The sequence below is a fragment of the Miscanthus floridulus genome, chromosome 16 (genome assembly GCF_019320115.1).
Source record: "Miscanthus floridulus cultivar M001 chromosome 16, ASM1932011v1, whole genome shotgun sequence".
Classification (NCBI taxonomy): domain Eukaryota; kingdom Viridiplantae; phylum Streptophyta; class Magnoliopsida; order Poales; family Poaceae; genus Miscanthus; species Miscanthus floridulus.
This window is the reverse complement of record NC_089595.1, coordinates 114,623,216-114,644,803: the sequence shown is the minus strand read 5'-3', so window position 1 is coordinate 114,644,803 and position 21,588 is coordinate 114,623,216. Positions and strand designations below refer to the sequence as shown.

Here is a 21,588-nt window from a genome sequence, read left to right as displayed (position 1 = left end):
TTGCTCTGTTCGGGAAAGTCAACGTGGACGCTAACTTTCTCACTTTAGGTATCCCTAATATCGATACCTGAAAATAGTCAATCGGAAAATACATCGATAATGATCGGAATCCATGAGAACGATATCCTCAAAAACAATAAACACGTCAAACCGTAGAACATGAAAAGATCCATATAACTTAATGACAATGATAAATAAAACCACAGTTGACAAGATCACGAGCGAAAGCACACAGTTCACACCATCTTAGGTGCAGGTGCACGCCGCCCGAGTCCGTTCGCGTTCGTGGCTAGAGTTACGGGTGCAGCAAGTGATTGGGTGATTGGCTGATTGCCTTCTTGTTATACAAATGAAATACTTCCGTATAGATAGTTCCTTTCCAAAAAAAATATTTGCCTTATGTGCTTATGTGTGCAGTTGGGTTCCTTTCCAAAAAAAAAATTACCTTATGTGCTTGCGTGTACAGATCGTAATGCGTTGTATAGTCTATAAATAAATTAGGATTCATTAATTAAAGGCCTTTGAATCAGTAATTACCGACGATAAATTACCGGTTAAATACGAGAATGTTCGAAAACGATTGAAAGAGGGCAAAATCATTTTCGCTTTCTTTTTTCGATTTTTTTACCATAATCGTTTTTGTTTTTTCGATTACCGCTACCGTTTCCGTTTAGGTCTAAAATCAGGGAAAAAAAACTCAAAACGATTTTCGAAAATCGGAGATTATCATTTTCGTTTGCATCTCAATGTTTGGGATTCAAAGTCTGCATTCTTTTCATCTGATAAGGAAATGCAAGCGGATTCCAGAGGGAACTTCATAGCCAAAGTCGCCTATCTAGTCCAAAGCAGCCAGACAGACCACGTCCATCTCGACACACAAAGGAGAACTCTTCAGTTCCTCAGTTGTAAAAAAAGAAGTCTCCACCGGCGTTCGTCACACAAATATTAGTAGAGATGCAGGCATCTGTATGTCCTGTGTTCTGGAGTCCCCAAGGGGGCTAAAAGTTTTGATAATTGATTGTGAAATGTGCAAAATTATGCTTAGTGACACTCAAAGTGAACACTAGTTTTGAAACAAATTATACCCACTGATAACTCACGCTACAAAACTTTGAACACATAAACTTTTATCATCACACAACTTCAAAACATCTGCCTACTGCCTACTGAGTAGCTGTAGTCGGACGAGACAAAAATTTAGCAGGGAGGCGGGCATCCAGCATTCCAACCATGCTTAGCTCCTCAGCTTCTTTACCGCGGGGCTTTCCCAGCCTTCTTCCCAGCTTTCCCTCTCATGCCTTTCGGGCCACCCTTCCCCTTTGCGCCTTTGCCGCCCTTCTTCCCTTTCTTCCCAGTTCCACCAGCCCGCTTGTCCTTCTTCATCCGTGGATCCACCAACACCTTCCCTTTGCCAGCCCTCATCTGAACCCCCTTCTTTGCAACAACATACTCCTTCTGAGGCTTCTTTGGCATCGCCTTCCTGTAAATCTGGTCAATCATCTTCCTCTTTGATCGCTCGTTTATGTCATTCTGGTCCGCTATAGCATCTGCCTTTTGGCGTGCCTTGTCAAGTTTCTTCATGACAACACGCTTCTTCCGAGCCTTGGCCTCTGCAACCTTCTTGGATGGGCGGGCATCAATCTCCTTAAACTGAGCCCTCATCGCAGCTACTTCCTCACGCGTAACAGGCTTCATGGGCTGCCTATGCCTCTTTTCATCCTCAACAAACCAGTTGGGTAACCCTTCGTCATCAAACATGTGCTTGTTGTAAGCATCATCAAGTATCTGTTCTCTCCGTTTCTTCCTCAGCATCTTCTTAGCATAGGCTAGTACTTCAGCCTTTCTGTAATCATCGAGATCATCCTCCGATTCATCAGAAGATGAAGATGAAGATGAATCATCTTCGTTTCGGACAGGTTCTGCTGGTACAATCTCAAAATCTTCTTGTTGCAAACACTGTGCTTTAGCCACCTTTTCCTTTTTGCCACTATCCATCTTCTTATTCCTCTGCAAACTATCCCTTTCATCTTCAGTGTCACTCTGCTCAGTAACGCCGGTTGTGGCTTCTGTGAACACATCCTGACTATACCATTGCTTTACAATCTGCTCTTTAGTTGGCCTCTGTTCATCTAGAGATAACAGAAGGGGATTGGTCTCCTGATCTTGATCTTCGTCAAAATCTTGATCCATTTCAACATCACCATCATCTTCACCTCCCTAGTAAGATTAAAAGATAATAAACATCTATATCACCTTAAAACTTTACAACCTCTATTATTGTAACCAAGACAAAAGAAATTGAGATCTTAAACTTTACACCCTCTATTATTGTAAATTGTAACAAAGAAAAAAGAATTGCATAGCATTGTACAAGTCCTGCCCTTTGGCAAAGTATTACCTCTAAGAGGTCTGCATCAGCATCAGGATTGATTCGTTTCGCACGCTTGCGTTCTTGTTTTATTTCACCACCCTTTTTAGTTACAAAGCGCTCATAAGCTTCATCAAGCATCTCCTCAAGCTGGGCATCATACCTGATGTGAACAATGATTACTTACAAACTTTTGACATGACAGTTTTCTTTTTTAGAAATATAAGGATATTTGATCACTTAATTATGTGTTCAGATGGTGCGGATGTTCAAAAAAAATTACCTCTGCTGTTCCTCGTCAGAATCCATTTCCTCATCAGAGTCTTCACGAGCTTGAGTATCCTCATTCTCACTGTCTCCAATTTCATCTTCCACATCAAGCTCTGCTGATTCAACAGCTTCAAGTTCTTTTCCACCCTAAAAAAAAGGAAAATGAATATAAAAACTTAAGAATTAGATGATCATGAACGAGCATGCTCTTTTAGATGCTTTTCCAAGAACAAACCACAGGTAAAGATAGAACATACACAGCTCATTAGAAGGTTACTTTACAGAAATCCAAATAGAGTGAATAAAATTTGTTGGTGTGTTTTAGCAAAAATGGAGCCTGCTGTATTTAGAAATTATTGCATGCGGGTCATAGAGGAAACTCAAGAGAGGAAAATGAGTATTGCTGTTTACTTCTTTAAGTGTAACAAATGGGGGAAAAACAAGTTTCATGTAAAACTAAATCTCTTCCAGTGAGCTATCAGTATAAATTCTGAGGACAGGTAATGCCACTAAGTAAAAGATAGCACGTAACATGTCCACAGAAACAAGCATTATACCTTGATAACACTAATAGAAAACAAGTCAGGATCTCCATAATCATCTCCTGTAGCATCAATCTGCATTCCTGTGGCCTTGCGTGCTTTATCCTGGAATGAAGAGAGACATATGTCAGCATAAATCTCAAATCAACATCATATTGCAAAAAATGCATATGTATTTCATAATACCTTTGCCCGACGCTTTGACAAACGCTTTTTCTCTCTTTTTTTCTTTCTATCAATGACACTGGTCAATTCTTCCATTTCCTGTAGAAGTACATCATCATACGTGACCTTTGTGTTCTCCACAGCATCACTGACCTTTGGGGTGACTTGTGAAGACGCTGAAAGTGCTTTTCGTAAGCGAATTCGCCATCTAACATGGTCATGCAATAGATATAAGATTTATATACTCTGCACACCTCTACTTATAGACTTGTTTGGGTTATCATAACTATTTAAATGAACAGAAATAAACCATATGGGAAAATAGAATGGTAGATAAGGTACTCACTTCAAGATATGCTTGAAACTATTCTTATCCAACAGAAGTAAGTCCTCACAGAAATTTTTTATCTGGCACAAACCAAATAATCAGCCGTAAGTACCTATACAAAAATAGATGGAAACATAAGCTGTGCAGTATGCTTAGCAATGGCATCAGTTCCTTACATCATCTGTTGTAAGCTCATGATTCTTTATGGGCAGGGATTCTGGATTATCAAATGAAATTGCATTGTAAGAACCCAAAAACTCCAGTGGTGCCTGGGCGTCAGACCATATAAAGTCTGATGCCAAACCGACTTTCCGCAATGTCGTATTCCCTTCTTCATACCTACATACAAGTTATTGATATCAGTGTATAACAATCTATTGTGCCATATTGTTCACCAACGAGGGCTTTGTGTAACAAAAACTTAAAGCTACAACTTCTACAGGTGGATTCCACCAAAGTTTTTCAACATAGAAAGAACAGCGTATGCCTTTTTAATAAACTTCTACAGGTGATAGGCTTGGTGAGCCAACATAAACACCCACTCACTCTTATGAAAATAACAACAACAACAACAACATAACCTTAAGTGCAGTGAGCCAACATAAACACCCACCCACTCTTATCGACATAAACGCTCTTAGTGATGCACCATACATGAACCCGAGTACTGGTGTTTTTGTTGAACAAATTCTACAAACTATTAATTCTTGTTCATTGTTGCTTACCCAAAGAGCAGAAAAGCACAGTTTTCTGGCTCAAACTAGAAATGCCTAACTGATTATGTGACTTTAAAAAATGCCGAATTGGTGAGAATAAACATCTCAATTGCTTGCACGAAATAACAGAGCAACTTGTAAACTTTCACGATACCAAGAGCAATGCAATTATTTACATGTGAGCAGAACAAGGATATTGGAAAACAGGCTGTTATAAACTTATAATGAACGTAAGAAGTGGATATTTAATGTGAGAACTGAGAACAGATATAGGTAGAACATTATAGTCCACTATGATGTGAACACTGTTAATCGTGCTAACAATTATATACATATATAAAAAAGATACATACTTTCAGAAGGGGAAAAGGAAAAGAAGCAGGCAAACTTGATGTGAAAAGAGGGCCTACCCATCACGGTGTCTCTTTTTCCTACCATCCATGACATCCCTAGACTGCAGAGCACCAAAATTTCCAAAATTAAGGTACGCTAGCAGAAAAAAGAAAAGAAACTAGACAGATGATTCAGACAAGTGGCTCAACATACTTTGGTCTGTTCTGGAACCACACTGAACAAGTGCTTTATATCAAGAAATTCTGGCTGAATCTTTGCGGGAGCCTTGTATTTCAGGCAGATGATATAAATTTCAGCAGATGTAGACCGACTTGCCGAAGGTTTAGTCGCCTCAACCTTCTCAAACAACTGCAAACCAAGATGATATTTGATGTTTCAATTAACCAAATAGGAAAAATAAAAAAATACAAAACATTTAATGAATACACACCTGTTTAAGACAGTACATAATAGCGTTGTAATCTTGAGACCTAAAAACCTGTTGAAGAAAAAGAACAGTTGATTAAACATGGATTGAAATGTGAGACAATGAGAACAACGAAAATAAAGCTGATTCAACAACTGAAGGAGATGAGTTGATAACAAAACACATGACAACTCTGCAAGGTATAAACTGTCAAAACCACTCAACATGTCAGAAGAATGGATAATACTTTACTGTGAACCAAGGAGCACATATATATACATAAACATAACACCTGACTAGGGATGAAAATGTCAAGATATCATGCTGCCACTTATTTAGAACAGATTTTTATAGTGTATTTTCAACAAAGATATTTTGTATTCACATATTACAAGGAAAATAAGCATCATGCTTAATTACAAAGGGAAGCCAATGGCTGCAACATTGAGCATTCTTCTTCTGTAGAATCCTTTACCTTCGTGATGAAGGCGCCCTTGGGAGCGAGGAACATGGTAGCAAGGCGCAGTGCGTCGATGACGAGCGCCGACTGCGATGTGGCCTCCTGCGCCCAGGCACCACCGACGTTGGGAGACCCGTCGTGGAGCACGACGTCGAAGGCGGAGACGCCGTTGGAGTCCATGAGCCTCCGCACCGCGGCGCGGCACTTGGTGGTGGTGATATCCTCGGTGAGCGAGTGGGCACCGCGGATGGGGCGGATGGGGACGAGGTCGACCCCGACGACGAAGGCTCCCACGGGGGCATGGTTGACGGCCACCTGAACCCACCCTCCCGGCGCGGCGCAGAGGTCGAGCACCGAGCGCGCCGTCGGGAGGAAGCGGAACCGCGCGTCGAGCTGGAGCAGCTTGAAGGCCGCGCGACTCCGGTACCCTTGCTCCTTGGCGAGGTGGTAGAACTTGTCCTGGCGCTGCTTCCCCTTCGCCTTGCCCATCTCCGCCGCCGCCGACGAGACTTCCCAGCGAGGGGATGGGGGCTAGGGTTTTGGAGATGTTTTTGCTCCGCGCTCCGGCGGCGGTTGGGAGCTTGCTGCTCTGGTCGTTTTTGTCGGGAGGGCTCCGTGGCGGGTAGGCCGTGACCAGTTCATGGGCCTGGGCCTTCTCCTTTTATGGGCCTCTGAAAATGGGCCGACAACTGGCTTTCAATAAAAGCTGAGGTAAAACTCTTTAAAAAAAATGGGCCGAAAACATCCCGTCGCCTGCCTTCTCTTTCTTATCCCCAATTGCGGATGCTCGCGAACACATTGCGCGCACTCTGCAGTCTGCACTCGCCACGATGGAGCTTGGCCTCGCTCTCCGGTTCCTCGCGCCGCCGCCGTTGCTGCCGCCGTGTCTCTCCCATAGAGCTCTTGCTCTTCCACCGGATTTTATTTCCCCGTGTGTGCTGCAAGGAAGACGCGTCCTAGCCTCGAGACTGAAGCATGGAGCTGGGGCTGTGGGCAATGCGATTATGACCTATTCAGGAGTGGAAGAGGATGAGATGGTGGAAGAAGAAATGGAGGAGGACAAAGCTGAACCGGCGGTGAGCACGAGGCCGCGCCTGGAGCTCATCGAGAAGCCGGACCGGAGCCTGGCGCTGCTGGATGAGTACGATTCGGAGGAACTTGGCTCCTCTCTTTGCGCCAATCACCGCAGCGGTTAGGCTTCTCACTTCTGTGCTTTCTGAGTTTGAAATTAGTCGGGTTTAGTATTGATTAAGCTTAGGAATTGAGGTCATGCACTTAGTTCTAAACTTTATTAGCCAAATTTCGTCCTAGTTCGTAAAGTAAAATTAAGGAGCTTGCAAAGTTGCAATGCGCAGAGCATTTTCGTCAAAATTGCAAATTGGAAATTGATCCATATTGAATGATTGGCATACTGATACGGTGTCTCCGCAGGCTATGTTGCTGTATTGGGGAAGCCAAATGTTGGCAAGAGCACCCTTATAAACCAAATGGTTGGTCAGAAACTTTCAATTGTAACAGATAAACCGCAAACGACAAGACATCGCATTCTTGGTATATGTTCTGAACCAGAATACCAGGTATCAGAATTTAATTCAGTTCAATACAAATTAAGGTCCTCGGAAGTTTCTGGTCCCATTACCATCAAGGGGATCATGTTGCTTTTCACTGCTAATCTGAGTTATCATTTAGTTTGCAGATTATACTTTATGACACTCCTGGTGTTATTAAAAAGGAGATGCATAAGCTGGACAGTATGATGATGAAGAATGTCAGGAGCGCTATCGGCAGTGCGGACTGTGTGCTTGTTGTTGCTGATGCTTGCAAAGCGCCTGAAAAGGTATTGCCAGCAGTAAGAAAGAAAGTAATCCATCCTGACATTCAACCATTTTACCTTACATCTTGCAAGCTTTGAGCTTTTAGATTGATGAAATGCTTGAAGAAGGTGTGGGAAACAAAGATATTGGACTTCCTGTACTGCTGGTATTGAACAAGAAAGATCTCATAAAACCCGGAGAAATCGCAAAGAAACTTGAGGTATGAACCTGATACAATTGTTGAAAGGTGTTTCCCTGTTTCTTTTGTGCTTTTCTCTGCATGCAGTTGGTATTGATTTCCGGACAACTCTTTTGACAGTGGTACCAAAAATTTACTAATGTTGATGATGTTATACCAATAAGTGCTAAATTTGGTAATGGGGTGGATGATATCAAGGAGTGGATATTGTCAAAGCTCCCTCTGGGTCCTGCTTACTACCCCAAGGTATTAGCAAAGATCATTCATATTTTTCTAATGGCATCTCCCTATGCTTTGTTTACCTTTAAATGTCATGGACTGTCCTCATATATTATAAACAGAGAGAGTCAGGTTATGGCGCTCAGAACATTTTAGTAAATATTTTTGTCTGTGTGGTCAAGAGTGTGCTCCTGAATATCATTATAGTTGAACTTGATGTGCCCATTCCAATGTTGACTCCCGACAAATCTTGTGTTAATCTTAGTTTGATGGATGGAGGCATTGGCAAATCATCTTTCTGCAGATGGCATGGGAGTTTGCTTTTTTCCATTATTCGTGAACTGAGCAATGTGAACTTGAAACCGCTAATGTATGAATTAGTACGAAATGATTACTATGTGCCCTGCTAGGTTGCTACAAATCAGTTGTGAAGAAATATTTTCTCAAAAGCCATGACATATTTTTACTTCGTCTAGAGGATGCTAAATAATAGGCTTACACCCTTTTAGTACATTGTTACCACCCTCTTTGTTGGTCTGTGGTTTATCTCTTAAACAAGCATATGCTCTGTAATATGATTCCTCAGTTGAACTGAACCATCTATTTTTTTGTTAGATGTTGTACTACATGGGATGATTTGAGATTAATAGGCGTATTCTGTTCATGTATTTAGCCATGTGGTTCATCATGTTTCAGGATATAGCTAGTGAACACCCCGAGAGATTTTTTGTTGGTGAAATTGTGAGGGAAAAGATTTTTGTTCAATACAGGCAGGAAATTCCTTATTCATGCCAGGTATATCTTCAGGTGTTTTCCCTATGAGTTTGATGCAGCATATTCTCCATCTTGATATTCTTTATTTCTAATATAATCATTTTTTTTCATGACAGGTTAATGTTGTCAGTTACAAAAGTAGGCCTAGTGCCAAGGACTTCATTCAAGTTGACATACTTGTTGAGAAAGAATCACAAAGAAGCATTATACTAGGGAAGGTAAAAAAAAGAGTTAACAATACCATAATTATACATGATGTGGGCTGTTTTTCCTGGATATTTGAAATACATGAGACAAGAAATTAGACTTTTTTAAAATCTAAGATTCAATCTATTATAAAGAAAGGAATTAGGCCATGAATTCCCGGGTTGTGTTGTCCGATTGATGCAGGATGGCAAAGCCATAAAGATGTTGGCAACCGCGTCAAGGCTTGACATCGAGGATTTCCTACAAAAGAAAGTCTACCTTGAGGTTTACATACATCTTATTCACTTATATTACGTGGTCGCTGTGGACTTGCCATCTCCTGCTGCAATGCTACCATCGTGGAGAAGTTTCTATCCAACAAGTAATGCACGACTCCTTCCTTGTACAGATAGAGGTCAAAGTGAAGGAAAACTGGCGGCAAGACGAGCGGCTTCTGAAGCGGTATGGCTATGGCGGCGAGATCCAAGCACTGTGACTTCGACCCCAGGAGGATGCGCTATCACTGTTCGGCCTGTTCGCTGGTTGGTTTCTGGGCTGATAAACTCGGCTGGTGCTGGTTTGTTGTGAGAAGAAAACATTGTTGGCTGGCTGATAAGCTCTAGCTGAAACCAACCAGCAAACAGGCTAGTTAGCTACCACGAGCATAGAATGACTTCACTTTTCCTTTCCATTTCTTCTCTTCTGTTGTTGGCGATGCGAGTGAGTATAGCAGTTAACCGAGTGTCGCACCCAACTATCAGCTCAGTTATTAGTGAGGCCCTCCTCTCAACAAGTTCTGTGCTCTGATCCTGTTGTTTTGTCTGTGGAACTGATTTTGCTGCAGAGAAGTGAGCATGGTTGCGCTCTCTGTAGAAGTCTGTATTAAATCATGGGAGAGAGGGTCTCAGACAGCCGAGACAAGTGCATGTAGTACAAGTCGCTCTTTCCAATTTGGTCCGTTCTCTTTGCTGAAAAAAAAAACTAAAATATTATTTCCACAGAGAAAAAAATATTATTTCGATTAAAACAAATAAATTTAAAAATACGGATTATAACACAAGCCAACGGGGCCTCTGTGCTCGGTGTTGCCGCGTGGGCGTTACCCCGCCGCCGTCGCGGTGGGTCAAGGCGGTGGCGCGCCGTGTGCCCTGCGGCGCCCGCTGTGGATACGGTGCGGCAAAGCGAGCACACCTGGTTGGAGCCGCCGCCGCAGACCGACTGACGATGAGACACAATGGTCCATGGAGCATGCAGGTCAGATCTGACGCAGCATTGACTTGGCTACCTCGGTCTCAACTCTCGACTTCTCTCTCTGTAAAAAAAAAAAAAAAAAAAAAAAAAAAAAAAAAAAAAAAAAAACTCTCCACAGACCACATGACACGTGGGCCGACTGACTGACTGAATATCGGCATGTTCGCTTGATCGTATTTGGCTTATAAGTCATGGCTTATTAACCAATGAACAGTATTTTTCTTTCACCAAACTAGCAAAACAGTATTTTCAGCCATGGCTTATCAGCCAAACAAGCCCAAACGAACAGGGCATATATATGCGCTCGTCCTATTGAATAGGGAGTTCCAAATTAAGGTTTGTTTAAATTCAGGGTATAAAATTTCGAGACATCACATCGGATATCACATAAAGATATCGCATGTGATGTTCGGATACTAATAAAAAAATAAATTACAGAATTCGTTAGTAATCCGCGAGACGAATTTATTAAGCATAATTAATCCGTCATTAGCACACGCATACTGTAGCACCACATTGTCAAATCATAGACTAATTAGGCTTAAAAGATTCGTCTTGCAAATTAGTCGCAAACTGTATAATTAGTTATTTTTTTAGTCTATATTTAATACTCCATACATGTGTCCAAACATTTAATGAAATCCATGCATGTGTCTAAATATTTGATGGAATAGAGAGTAAATTTTTGGAGGAGGAACGTCTAAGCCGCCATACGTGTGCATTGCAGGTTTTTTTTTTGTCTTCTCTAATATGTCGAAGTCAAATTTATTTCAGGCACCCGACCACACGAGTTTCAGCTTTCAAGCTCATTCCTTATGACATCCTCAACCATTAGCTATTTGGCTAGCTATTCTGATGTGAACATAAAAAAAAAATAGAATATAATAGTCACTAGCGACGAATAAATAACTGATCTATTTTACATGATTTAAAAATCTAATAGAGAAATATATAGATCCAATAACACACAGAAAAGTAAGAATATCTTTGCTTTCGTCTCTCATGTTACGTGGGATTGCCTGTTCGCCTCTCTCCCTCCACAGGTTTCCTTGACTGCGCCGCGCCGTACTCTCCTATCTATATATCCCTGGGCGGTGCTCGGCACTTGAGGTTTTTTTTTTAAAATTAACAGGTTGCTTCAGAATTAGCCAATAGCTGCACCATTTCACTGTTCCAGTTTATACTATGCCTCAGCATTTTATACTTATGCAGGGTTCTAAACTCTCGTGGAAACGTTTTAAATCTAGATTCTCATAGAAAAGATTTAAAATCCAGATTCCCTTAAGAAACATTTCTCTAATAAATCAAAATCACTTTATTAATTACCTAGCTCGCTGGACTCTTCAAATTAGAACTAGAATCAAGAGAAACCAGGTTTTTGGTGTTTATCGAGACTAGTACAAAAACGAGAATCAGTTCCAAGTGAACTTTGGCAGCGATTCTAGTGATTTTACTGATCTGAAAAGTTCCTCGCAGCCAAAGGCACCCTCAATTACACCTCGCAGCCAAAGGCACCCTCAATTACACCCCAAATTAGAACTAGAATCAAGAGAAACCAGGTTTTTGGTGTTTATCGAGACTAGTACAAAAACGAGAATCAGTTCCAAGTGAACTTTGGCAGCGATTCTAGTGATTTTACTGAGAATCTGAAAAGTTCCTCGCAGCCAAAGGCACCCTCAATTACACCCCACAGCCACCAGTTGAATTACTCCAAAGAGCCCATCTACATCGTTTGTGGCCCGAATGGCAACCATCACTGTTTCGATACCACAAATGATCCTACACAACGTGTTGAAAAACATAAGTCTCATGGCTGAAACAAAAACACAGCACACATAGAAGTGCAATATGCTTCTGCCGCTAACTTGATTATGCTACCATAAACTATTGAGACTAGAATAATTGAAATGAAAAAAAAAGGATTTTCCAGGTTATGTTATTTTGTTGACAAAAATCTCTGCCATTTCTTCATGATCTCTATTATTAACCAGCAGGAGAAAATAAAATTCACTTACTTAATTGACAATAGCAACTTATGATATCCAAAGCATGCGCATCATGGGTTCCTCGAGGATGGCATCTGATGGAGGACCTCATGTACAAAGAGATCCTGCAACTCCAAGTACTGTCTCTCCATTATGTTCCCTGTTGGTTTGGAGTGCCATTCTGAGCATTCAGCCCAAAATCAAATAACCTGGAAGAACCACCATGCTTCTGGACCCCATAAAAAAACATAAGATGCAACAGAAAGAAATATGGAAATGAAACTTGTAAGATGTATGGCACCAAATGAAAGACAAAGCAAAATCACCCAACCTGAAGCTCATCCAAGTAGCGCTCCATAAAAATGGAGGTTTTATTTCCAGGAATTGGATCATTTTCAGGCCGAGGAAGAACTACTGCCCGTCGTTCAGCCTCCCCATTTGCTGAGCAAACTTTGCGTAATGGTTGTAGTGGTGGCAGATTTACTCATTGTGGCGTTACTATCAGAACATTGGTTACTGGACCTGACAAACAATTACATTATCAAAGCTCAGTGGTACTACAGATTCGGGAAAAAAAGGAAACAAGAACATGATTCATAAACTATATACAAAAGGTGCATTGTATATTAAAAAAAAAGCATGGCCATAGAATAGTCTTAGGCCCTGTTTGGTTGAGCTGTGACTGTGGGAAAAAGCTGCTGTGGGCTGTGAGCTGTGGAAAAGCTGCTGTGGGCTGTGAGCTGTAGAAAAGCTGAAAGCTGTTTGGTTAAACAAGTATAAAATATACCTTCTATCTTTATCTCTCCTGAAACAACTATGGAAGAGCTTTTTATTCCACCAATTTTGAAAAGCAGAAAGCCAAAAGCCAAAAGCAGGGTCAAACCAGCTTTCAAAAATGTACTACGAAAAAACAGCTGCTTCTGAAAAAGCAGCCTCCAAAAACAACCCCTTTGGTTAGGCTTTTGGCTTTTGGGGCCAAAAGCCAAAGCCAAAAGCCCAACCAAAGGCCTTAGCCTCAGCTTTAGAGATACGTAAGCTTCTAGCGAAGAATAATACGTACCATGAGTCATGAAAGTTGACTGTGTAAACTTGCGGAGACCTTAACAGTCCAGAGTTCATGTTTCAGTTATAATCAAGACATCCCATAGAACTTCCCTCAAAAAAAGAATTCCCATAGAAGTAAAAGAGTGATTTAGGATTGATTGACGGAACTCAGCCTAGGTAAATTATCACCATTCACCTAACATAAGGAAATGTATTTAATAATACCTTTAATGACAGTAAAAAACAAAAAGAAACATCTTTTGCCTATTAAGTGTCTCAGGAAAATATGTGATCCTTAGGTTTCTCTAGGAAGAAAGTTCTACTAGTCAATGGAGCAGGCTCGCAACCCAACCACATATTCAACGCATAAGAGTGTCCAACGTAAGAATTAAGTTTTCAAATATTGCACTAAGTTTGTAAAGTCAAGGTAGGTTTTCAGTACGAATATAGCCTTTTTAATATAAAATAAGAGTATAACCTTGGGAGTGTTTGAATTTTCGGGTCACCTGCTGACATCTAGTATCCCACACACGAACATTACCATCCTCAGATCCAGAGACAAGTAGAAGTCCATCTGTGCTTGATGCTAAGCTTGTTACTGCCTTGCTGGATCAGTCAAAAAAAAAACCAGAATCAACTTAATAGATCTCACCACATAAATGTTAGGAATTTGACACTGAAGCAGCCTATATTAAACAGAGATAGTAGATGCTGCAGCAGCAACAACAACAACAAAGCCTTTAAATCCCAAACAAGTTGTGGTAGGCTAGAGTTGAAATCCGGCAGAAGCAATCAAGGTTCAGGCACGTGAATAGTTGTCTTCCAAGCACTCCTATCTAAGACTAAGTCTTTGGGTATATTCCATCCTTTCAAGTCTCCTTTTATTGCCTCTACCCAAGTCAACTTCGGTCTTCCTCTGTCCCTCTTCACGTTACTATCCTGGCCTAGGATTCCACTACGCACCGGTGCCTCTGGAGGTCTCCGTTGGACATATCCAAACCATCTCAACCGGTGTTGGACAAGCTTCTCTTCAATTGGTGCTACCCCTAATCTATCACGTATATCATCGTTCCGAACTCGATCCCTTCTTGTATGACCGCAAATCCAACGCAACATACGTATTTCCGCGACACTTATCTGTTGAACATGTCGTCTTTTGGTAGGTCAACATTCTGCACCATACAACATAACAGGTCTAATCGCCGTCCTATAAAACTTGCCTTTTAGCTTCTGTGGTACCCTTTTGTCACATAGGACACCAGATGCTTGCCGCCACTTCATCCATCCTGCTTTGATTCTATGGCTAACATCTTCATCAATATCCCTGTCTCTCTGTAGCATTGATCCTAAATATCGAAAGGTATCCTTCCTAGGCACTACTTGACCTTCCAAACTAATATCTTCCTCCTCCCGGATAGTAGTGCCGAAGTCACATCTCATATACTCAGTTTTAGTTCTGCTGAGTCTAAAACCTTTGAACTCCAAAGTCTCCCACCATAACTCCAGTTTCTGATTCACTCCTGTTCGGCTTTCATCAACTAGCACTACATCGTCCGTGAAAAGCATACACCAAGGGATGTCTCCTTGTATGTCCCTTGTGACCTCATCCATTACTAAGACAAACAAATAAGGGCTCAAAGCTGACCCTTGATGTAGTCCTATCCTAATCGGGAAGACATCCGTGTCTTCATCACTTGTTCGAACTCTAGTCACAACATTGTTGTACATGTCCTTAATGAGCCCGACGTACTTCGTTGGGACTTTATGTTTGTCCAAAGCCCACCACATAGCATTCCTTGGTATTTTATCATAAGCCTTCTCCAAGTCAATAAAAACCATGTGTATGTCCTTCTTCTTCTCCCTATACCGCTACATAACTTGTCTTATTAAGAAAATGGCTTCCATGGTTGACCTTCCGGGCATGAAACCAAATTGGTTCATAGAGACCCGTGTTATTGCTCCCAAGCGATGCTCGATAACTCTCTCCCATAGCTTATAGTATGACTCATCAACTTAATTCCCCGGTAATTAGTACAACTTTGAATATCCCCTTTATTTTTGTAGATCGGTACCAATATATTTCTCCTGCACTCATCAGGCATCTTGTTCGATCGAAAAATATGGTTGAACAGCTTGGTTAGCCATACTATAGCTATGTCCCCGAGATATCTCCACACCTCGATTGGGATACCATCCGGTCCCATCGTCTTACCTCCTTTTATCCTTTTCAACGCCTCTCTGACCTCAGATTCTTGGATTCTCCGCACAAAGTGTCTATTGGTGTCATCAAAAGGGTCATCCAACTGAAAGGTTGTGTCCGTATTCTCACCATTGAACAATTTGTCAAAATACTCTTGCCATCGATGTCGTATCTCATCCTCCTTCACTAAGAGATGCTCCCTTTCATCCTTAATGCACTTAACTTGGTTGAAGTCCCTTGTCTTTCTCTCACGAACTCTAGCCATCCTATAAATGTTCTTCTCTCCTTCCTTCGTACTCAAACGTTGGTAAAGATCCTCGTACGCTCTACCATTTGCCACACTTACAGCTCGCTTTGCAGTCTTCTTTGCCACCTTATACTTCTCTATGTTGTCCACACTCCTGTCATGGTACAAGCGTCTATAACACTCTTTCTTCTCCTTAATAGCCCTTTGGACTTCCTCGTTCCACCACCAAGAGATAGTAGATGCAAATAAATTTATTTAGATAATGGCATTGAATAACCTGCACTGCTAACAACAATGCAGATCAATGAATAATCATTAAAGGGCGTACCCAGTGCAGAGAGCTCCCGCTCTGTGCGGGGTCTGGGTAAGGGTGTTAGTGGCAAGCCTTACCCTCGCCTATGCAATGCGAGGAGACCGCGACTCGAACCCGGAACCTTCCGGTCACAGGCGGTAAGACTCTACCGCTTGCACCAGGCCAATCATTACAAAAAAAAAAGCCTATCATCCAGCCTATCTATAGTTTCTAAGCAGCGAATAACAGAAAAACAAATAAAAAAGAGGATGAGAATTCCTTTAGATTGAAGTTAATTAGGGTGCATTTGGCAGCACAACTTGGAGCAGCTTCTTCATGAGAATCACTCCAGCTCTGCCAAACGCCAAAATTTGGCACAGCTTCTTAGGGGAATCTAGTGAATCGCTCCCTCATTTTTCTATACCAACCACGAAGTCAAAAAAACTGCTCCCACAGATTCACGCCTGCTCCCCACCCTTCTGATTATAGACACCCTCAACAAGTTAAAAGGTTATTGATTCACAATTGCCACGGGTATAAAAGGTCCGCAGTTCCCCATCCTGCACCCGTTTGTCCCAAGCACCGCTCGGAGGGGTCCGAGCTTTTCTCTCCATGTGTGGGCAACTGCAGCGCTGCCAACATGACTGGCCCGACGCCAGCCGTCCAAACAGGGGAGCTCTGCACCCAGGTCCATCCCCAGGACACCCACATACGCACCCCCCCCCCCCCCCCCCTCTCTCCTAGCTAGAAATTAAGATTCGGTACAGTTGGTATCAGTCGACCCCAGGGGGCAACCCTACCATACCCCTGTACAGGCGCACCCACTCCCAGCAGATCGAGCTCCGGTGTCCACCTTCCACAGGCTGCGGTCTCCATAGATGTCCACCTTCCACAGGGGGCAACCCTACCATAGCTTTCGTTGTCTTCCTCTAGGTCAGAACCACCGATGTCCAGGCTGCCTCTGGTCGTCCCTCATCCAGACCGAAGGTCCTGGCAACACAACTTTGTTTAATGTTCTGTTTATCAAAGCATAGGATGAGCCCTAGTTAATTTTGATTTGTTCAATCGGCATGTAAATCAGGTATTCATTTATTTGTTGGTGGTTATATACTACTTTTGCCATAGGATGAACAACAATAGCTTTCGTAGTTTATTAAACAATTGGGAAGATTGACAGGGGCAAGCTAGACGCCTGGACCCTGTAAGAAAATGTCTGATTATTTTGTTCTCTTTTGGGGACTTTGTAATCTATTGGACCCCATCGGTTTGGACTTTAGAATATGATGATTGTACAATGCAATTAATTATTGGCGTGTTGGGTGAAGAATTTCTAGTCAATTTGTCGTTACACAAATTTAACCAGCATGTATCAAACAATGCATGCCTATTCAAGATATGTATTACAGACTTTTGTTCAGACAGTCAGGGGTACTATGGAAAATTACAGCTTAATCCGCTCTTTCAAGAATCACTTCACAGTCACAGCTTGCCAAACGATTCTATCAGACAGAATAAATTCCAAGTTCCAAAGAATCAGGAAGTGGGGCTGGAGAATCAAGGAGTGGAGCTCTGCCAAACATATAGGACCTTAAAGTGTTATATACTTGTACATTTATTATGGAACACTTAAGTGTTAGGAAATGTATTAATATTTATTAATTATTTAATTTCATCATTAGTTATATTGTCAGGATATAATAATTCTTTAAATCGTATTCAATTTCCAGTAAAAAAAATGTCTGAAAACTCTAATTCGAACCACCCCTTTCCTTTCATGAACCACTGCAAATAATATCCTTGCAAATGCAGTTACCCTAAGGCTGTGCAGAATGTACATGTTGCCTGTTCAATCCCCGGCTACATTCCTAATGTGTTGAGGAAGAAAAGAATTTCCATGTTGCCAACTAAATTCCAAAGTGGATTATCATTATTATTTTAAGGTAATGCCACTAGATAAGATCTATGATTTCCGTTATTCCTTTTTGCAACTTACTCTATCCCTCTGCCCATCAATCGGAGTAGATGCAACATGGATGTCCTAGCAATTCAATTTTTATTCATTCAAGTCTAAAGTAAAGGTTGAAGATATGGAGCTTTGTCAAAGCTGAAAACCATGCCCATATTGTATGCACTTCCTATGGGTAAATATAGCGGGTCATGCTCTTTTAAGTGATGAACAATTATCTCATGGAATTTCATGTTACGAGATACTAGTAATTCACAGCAGTAATTTTCAAGAACAAGACAAAAAGCTAGGTCAGGCAAACCTGTGGTCATCCAATGCGCCCAGAATAGATGATTCATCACTACCATGAAAACTGAGATCAACACCCATAGCAGTAACATATATCTTTCCATCTCTACCACCAGCATAGAAAATATGACTTCTTGGGTCTAGTGCTACAGAACCAATGCTAGTAGGAAATGAAATGCTTCTTAGCATCCTACCCTCAGATAAACTCCAAATCTGCAGATAAGAACAAATGCCATTACAATATGTAGCCCAAGATGCTACTCCCTTCGATTCCAAATGTAGGTCGTTTAGGACACTGACAATCTCCAATATGACACTTTGCCTTGTAATGTTCGTTAAAATATACCATTTATATAGCGAAATATATATTATGGAAGTATTTTTCCATGATAAATATAGTAACATCAATATATTGTCAATCTATGTAACTTTTCATGCTTATGATCCAAGTTAATAAAGTTTGACTAGATACGATCCTAAGACCTACATTTGGAATCGGTGGTAGTACTAGTTAAGTTATAAATAAGAGTGGCTAACAAGAACTAGAACAAATAAATAACTGCATATAAAACATTCAATTAAAAAAAGAACAAGAGTTGAGTTGCACACACACTTTGCAGGTTCGATCCTCTGAAGAAGATATAGCAATTGCTCCAAGAAAACAAGCAATATCAGTTACAGGCAGTGCATGCTAACTGAAACTATACATGTATGGTGTCTGGGCCTCCAGCCTTGACTGCTCATCAAGCACCCTGCAACCAATACAACCAAACCCAATGAACACTATAGTACTATACAAAAATAGTTTGACCGATTTTACTACACAAAACAAACATACGTGATGAGTTCCCAAACTTTGATACTCCCATCCTCTGACCCTGAGACAAGCAAATAGTCATACAGCGCGAGGCACCTAACAGCACGATAGTGCGCATGCCATGTGTGGAGAAGCTCTCCACTAGACACCTATAAACCATCATAAAATCCGATGGGTCAGATAAATAGCTTAGACAGTCAACAACAACAACAACAAAGCCTTTAAGTCCCAAACAAGTTGGGGTAGGCTAGAAAAGTGTTCAAATAGCTTAGACAGTGTTCAAATTTAACCAGAAAAGTGCTGGATGGATCAGATCCAGATATATAGCATAAACTGCAGACAGAAACCAAACTCATAGGCACATAAGACACCAGCAAACAGAGGAAAGACATAATTAGTTACCTAATACTGTACCTGTGAAAATACACCGAGTAAACATGTCAAATATTGACACAACTTTGAGAGAAAACTGAGGATTACAATGTGTTTCTGCTTAAGTAACAGTAAAACACCAATGCTCAAGTAGAAAAACGGAAGGGGGGAAAAAAACACATCATGACGTTACGGAAAATGTCTTCAGGTGCTAAATGGACATATGAGTAAAAAGTAAAAGACACCCGGTGGCATTTGATCATGGAACTTTAGACTGGTGTATACACGAATGCCGACAGCATAGTTTTCTAATGGTCACAGTGAGCTTCTTGCGCGAAACGCACAAATTGTTAACCTATGGCATAGTAATTAGCTTCTAAAACTGCCAGGTTATTAAGCGCTAAAGAGAACACTAACGCAAAATAAGCACCGCCTTAAAAGTTTTAGCACCTAAAACACACATTCGTTCACCACCCCATACAGTGCAGCGCACAAGCTACAGAAAAAAAAAATGTTCTACTGCAAGAAGTCTAACAAAGTTTATTGTACACAAATTTCATTTCAGAACTAAATAACCCCAACTATTCTTTTCCAAACCAACTGGAAAGAAATGAAGGCCCTGGTCCAATTTTGATTAGTCACCGCCAGGGGCATCCACTTCACACCACCTTGAGCACGCTAATAAGTAATAACAAGCAAAAACACTGGAAACATTCCACATCAACCTCAAACGACAGCACACCAAGCATCCAACAGCACATACTAACAGTTTCAACCCATCTCAAAGAAAGCACAATGCCCTCACCTCCCAAAGGAACATATTGCCATTGCTGCCACCGCCGATGAGGTAGCTCCCCTCCTGATCGGCGATAAGTGCGCGGATCGGCTCAGCAGGAAAGCTCTTGACGGCCACTTGCGGCTGCAACCGAAACCAAGAAACGACTCGGGGTCATGGGTTCGGAGTTCAAGAGCGCCGTTCGGGGTTTTATGTAGAGCGTGCTTACCTTGTCCCAGTAGTAGAAGTGGATGGTCCCGGAGTTGCCGCCAGCGGGAAGAGCCTGAGCGGCGGCGAGGAAGCGGTCGGCGACCGAGGCGAGCGACCAAGGGCGGGAGGCGCAGGGGCGGAGGCGGATGTCCTCCGCGCCGGTGCGGAGGTCCCAGGCGGCCACGCCCGCGTCCGCAGATGACGCGGCGAGCACCAGCTGCTTTGGTTGTGGCGGCGGCGCCATGAGCAGCAGAGAGGCCGAGATAGGAGAGTCCGGCGCGGGGCAGTCAAGGAAGCCGGCGGAGAGAGAGAGAGAGGAGGCGCGACGACGTGGGGCGAGGCGACGGCGGCGCGAGACGGAGAGTTGCGGAGGCTGGTGCGGGAGAGCGGGGCGGCGCTTAGGTTCGACCGGGTGGCACTGTGCACCTCGCCGACCACCAAATTATCCTGGCCCGGGGCTTTGCTCCCGCGCATGGGCCGACGAATTCCTTCGCTCCTCTCCTGCGTATGGGCCGGCCCGTTCCGCAGCTCGCGCACTCGCTCGCCTCGCTCCGGCCCGCTCTGCAACTCGCTCGCGAGATGCCGCTCCGCATATCTCGTGGCACGAACTCCGCTCCGCTCGTGACTCGTGAAATGATAGATCGATAGGAGCAGCAAAACTAGTGTCCTAGAGAGGAGATCTGATGGCTAAGAAAATAATTTTCCACCACTACAACATCTAGATGATTTGCATTGATTATGAAATATTTATACTATTATTACTGTTATAAACCGTATCGGACCATTTAAATAAAAAAGTATTCCACCTTCAAGAGAATAATATTCTAGATCAAAATATATCATAATATATCTCATGCAATAATGAAAAAAAAAACCGTAGTACATAAAATAAAATAAAAAATATAAAAAAATAATGCAATAAAAAATAATAATCAAAAGTAAAGGAAAAATAAAACATATCATGAAACATCTTAAGGGTACCGATATACGTGTGAATAACTGAAAATATATCAAGGAATTTCAGAAGATAATATACGAACAACTTAAAATATATTGTAGAACATATCATGGATAGTACGAGAACCGTGGAGAATATATGATAGAACATCATGTGTATACTATGTAAACAACCTAGTGTTTCTGATGAGCTAGCGCAAAAGAATCGGCAAGGATCAATCACTTTTCTTCAACGGGTGTGAGAAGGCAGGCCTGGAAGTGCAACACTTGGGTGATCTCGTGTACCTCCTCAGCAATGAGTAAGAGGTGAAATTTGTGAAAACGAAGGCACACAATGGCACTGTTAGACTAGCTCTGAGAGTCTTTCTAAATCTACTCTTTAA

General features: G+C 42.0%; 2 protein-coding genes and 1 pseudogene across 2 annotated transcripts; 1 reads left to right on the top strand and 2 right to left on the bottom strand.

Moving 5' to 3' along the window:
• Positions 1-983: 983 nt before the first annotated feature.
• Positions 984-6,175, bottom strand: LOC136512061 (uncharacterized). Its single transcript, XM_066506064.1, has 11 exons — positions 5,625-6,175; positions 5,174-5,221; positions 4,936-5,091; positions 4,800-4,843; positions 3,850-4,012; positions 3,692-3,753; positions 3,367-3,553; positions 3,196-3,285; positions 2,652-2,785; positions 2,399-2,531; positions 984-2,217 (listed from the first exon to the last, which is right to left on the bottom strand). The coding sequence occupies exons 1-11, from the start codon at positions 6,096-6,098 to the stop codon at positions 1,252-1,254; spliced, it is 2,457 nt and encodes an 818-aa protein (XP_066362161.1). The 5' UTR covers positions 6,099-6,175; the 3' UTR covers positions 984-1,251.
• A 241-nt stretch (positions 6,176-6,416) lies between these two features.
• LOC136513811 (GTPase ERA1, chloroplastic-like) lies at positions 6,417-9,737 on the top strand. Its single transcript, XM_066507788.1, has 9 exons — positions 6,417-6,800; positions 7,041-7,186; positions 7,306-7,446; positions 7,530-7,643; positions 7,743-7,868; positions 8,538-8,636; positions 8,732-8,833; positions 9,006-9,086; positions 9,211-9,737. The coding sequence occupies exons 1-9, from the start codon at positions 6,440-6,442 to the stop codon at positions 9,295-9,297; spliced, it is 1,257 nt and encodes a 418-aa protein (XP_066363885.1). The 5' UTR covers positions 6,417-6,439; the 3' UTR covers positions 9,298-9,737.
• Positions 9,738-12,072: 2,335 nt separating this feature from the next.
• Positions 12,073-20,651, bottom strand: LOC136513527 (protein ROOT INITIATION DEFECTIVE 3-like; annotated as a pseudogene).
• Between the last annotated feature and the right edge of the window lie 937 nt (positions 20,652-21,588).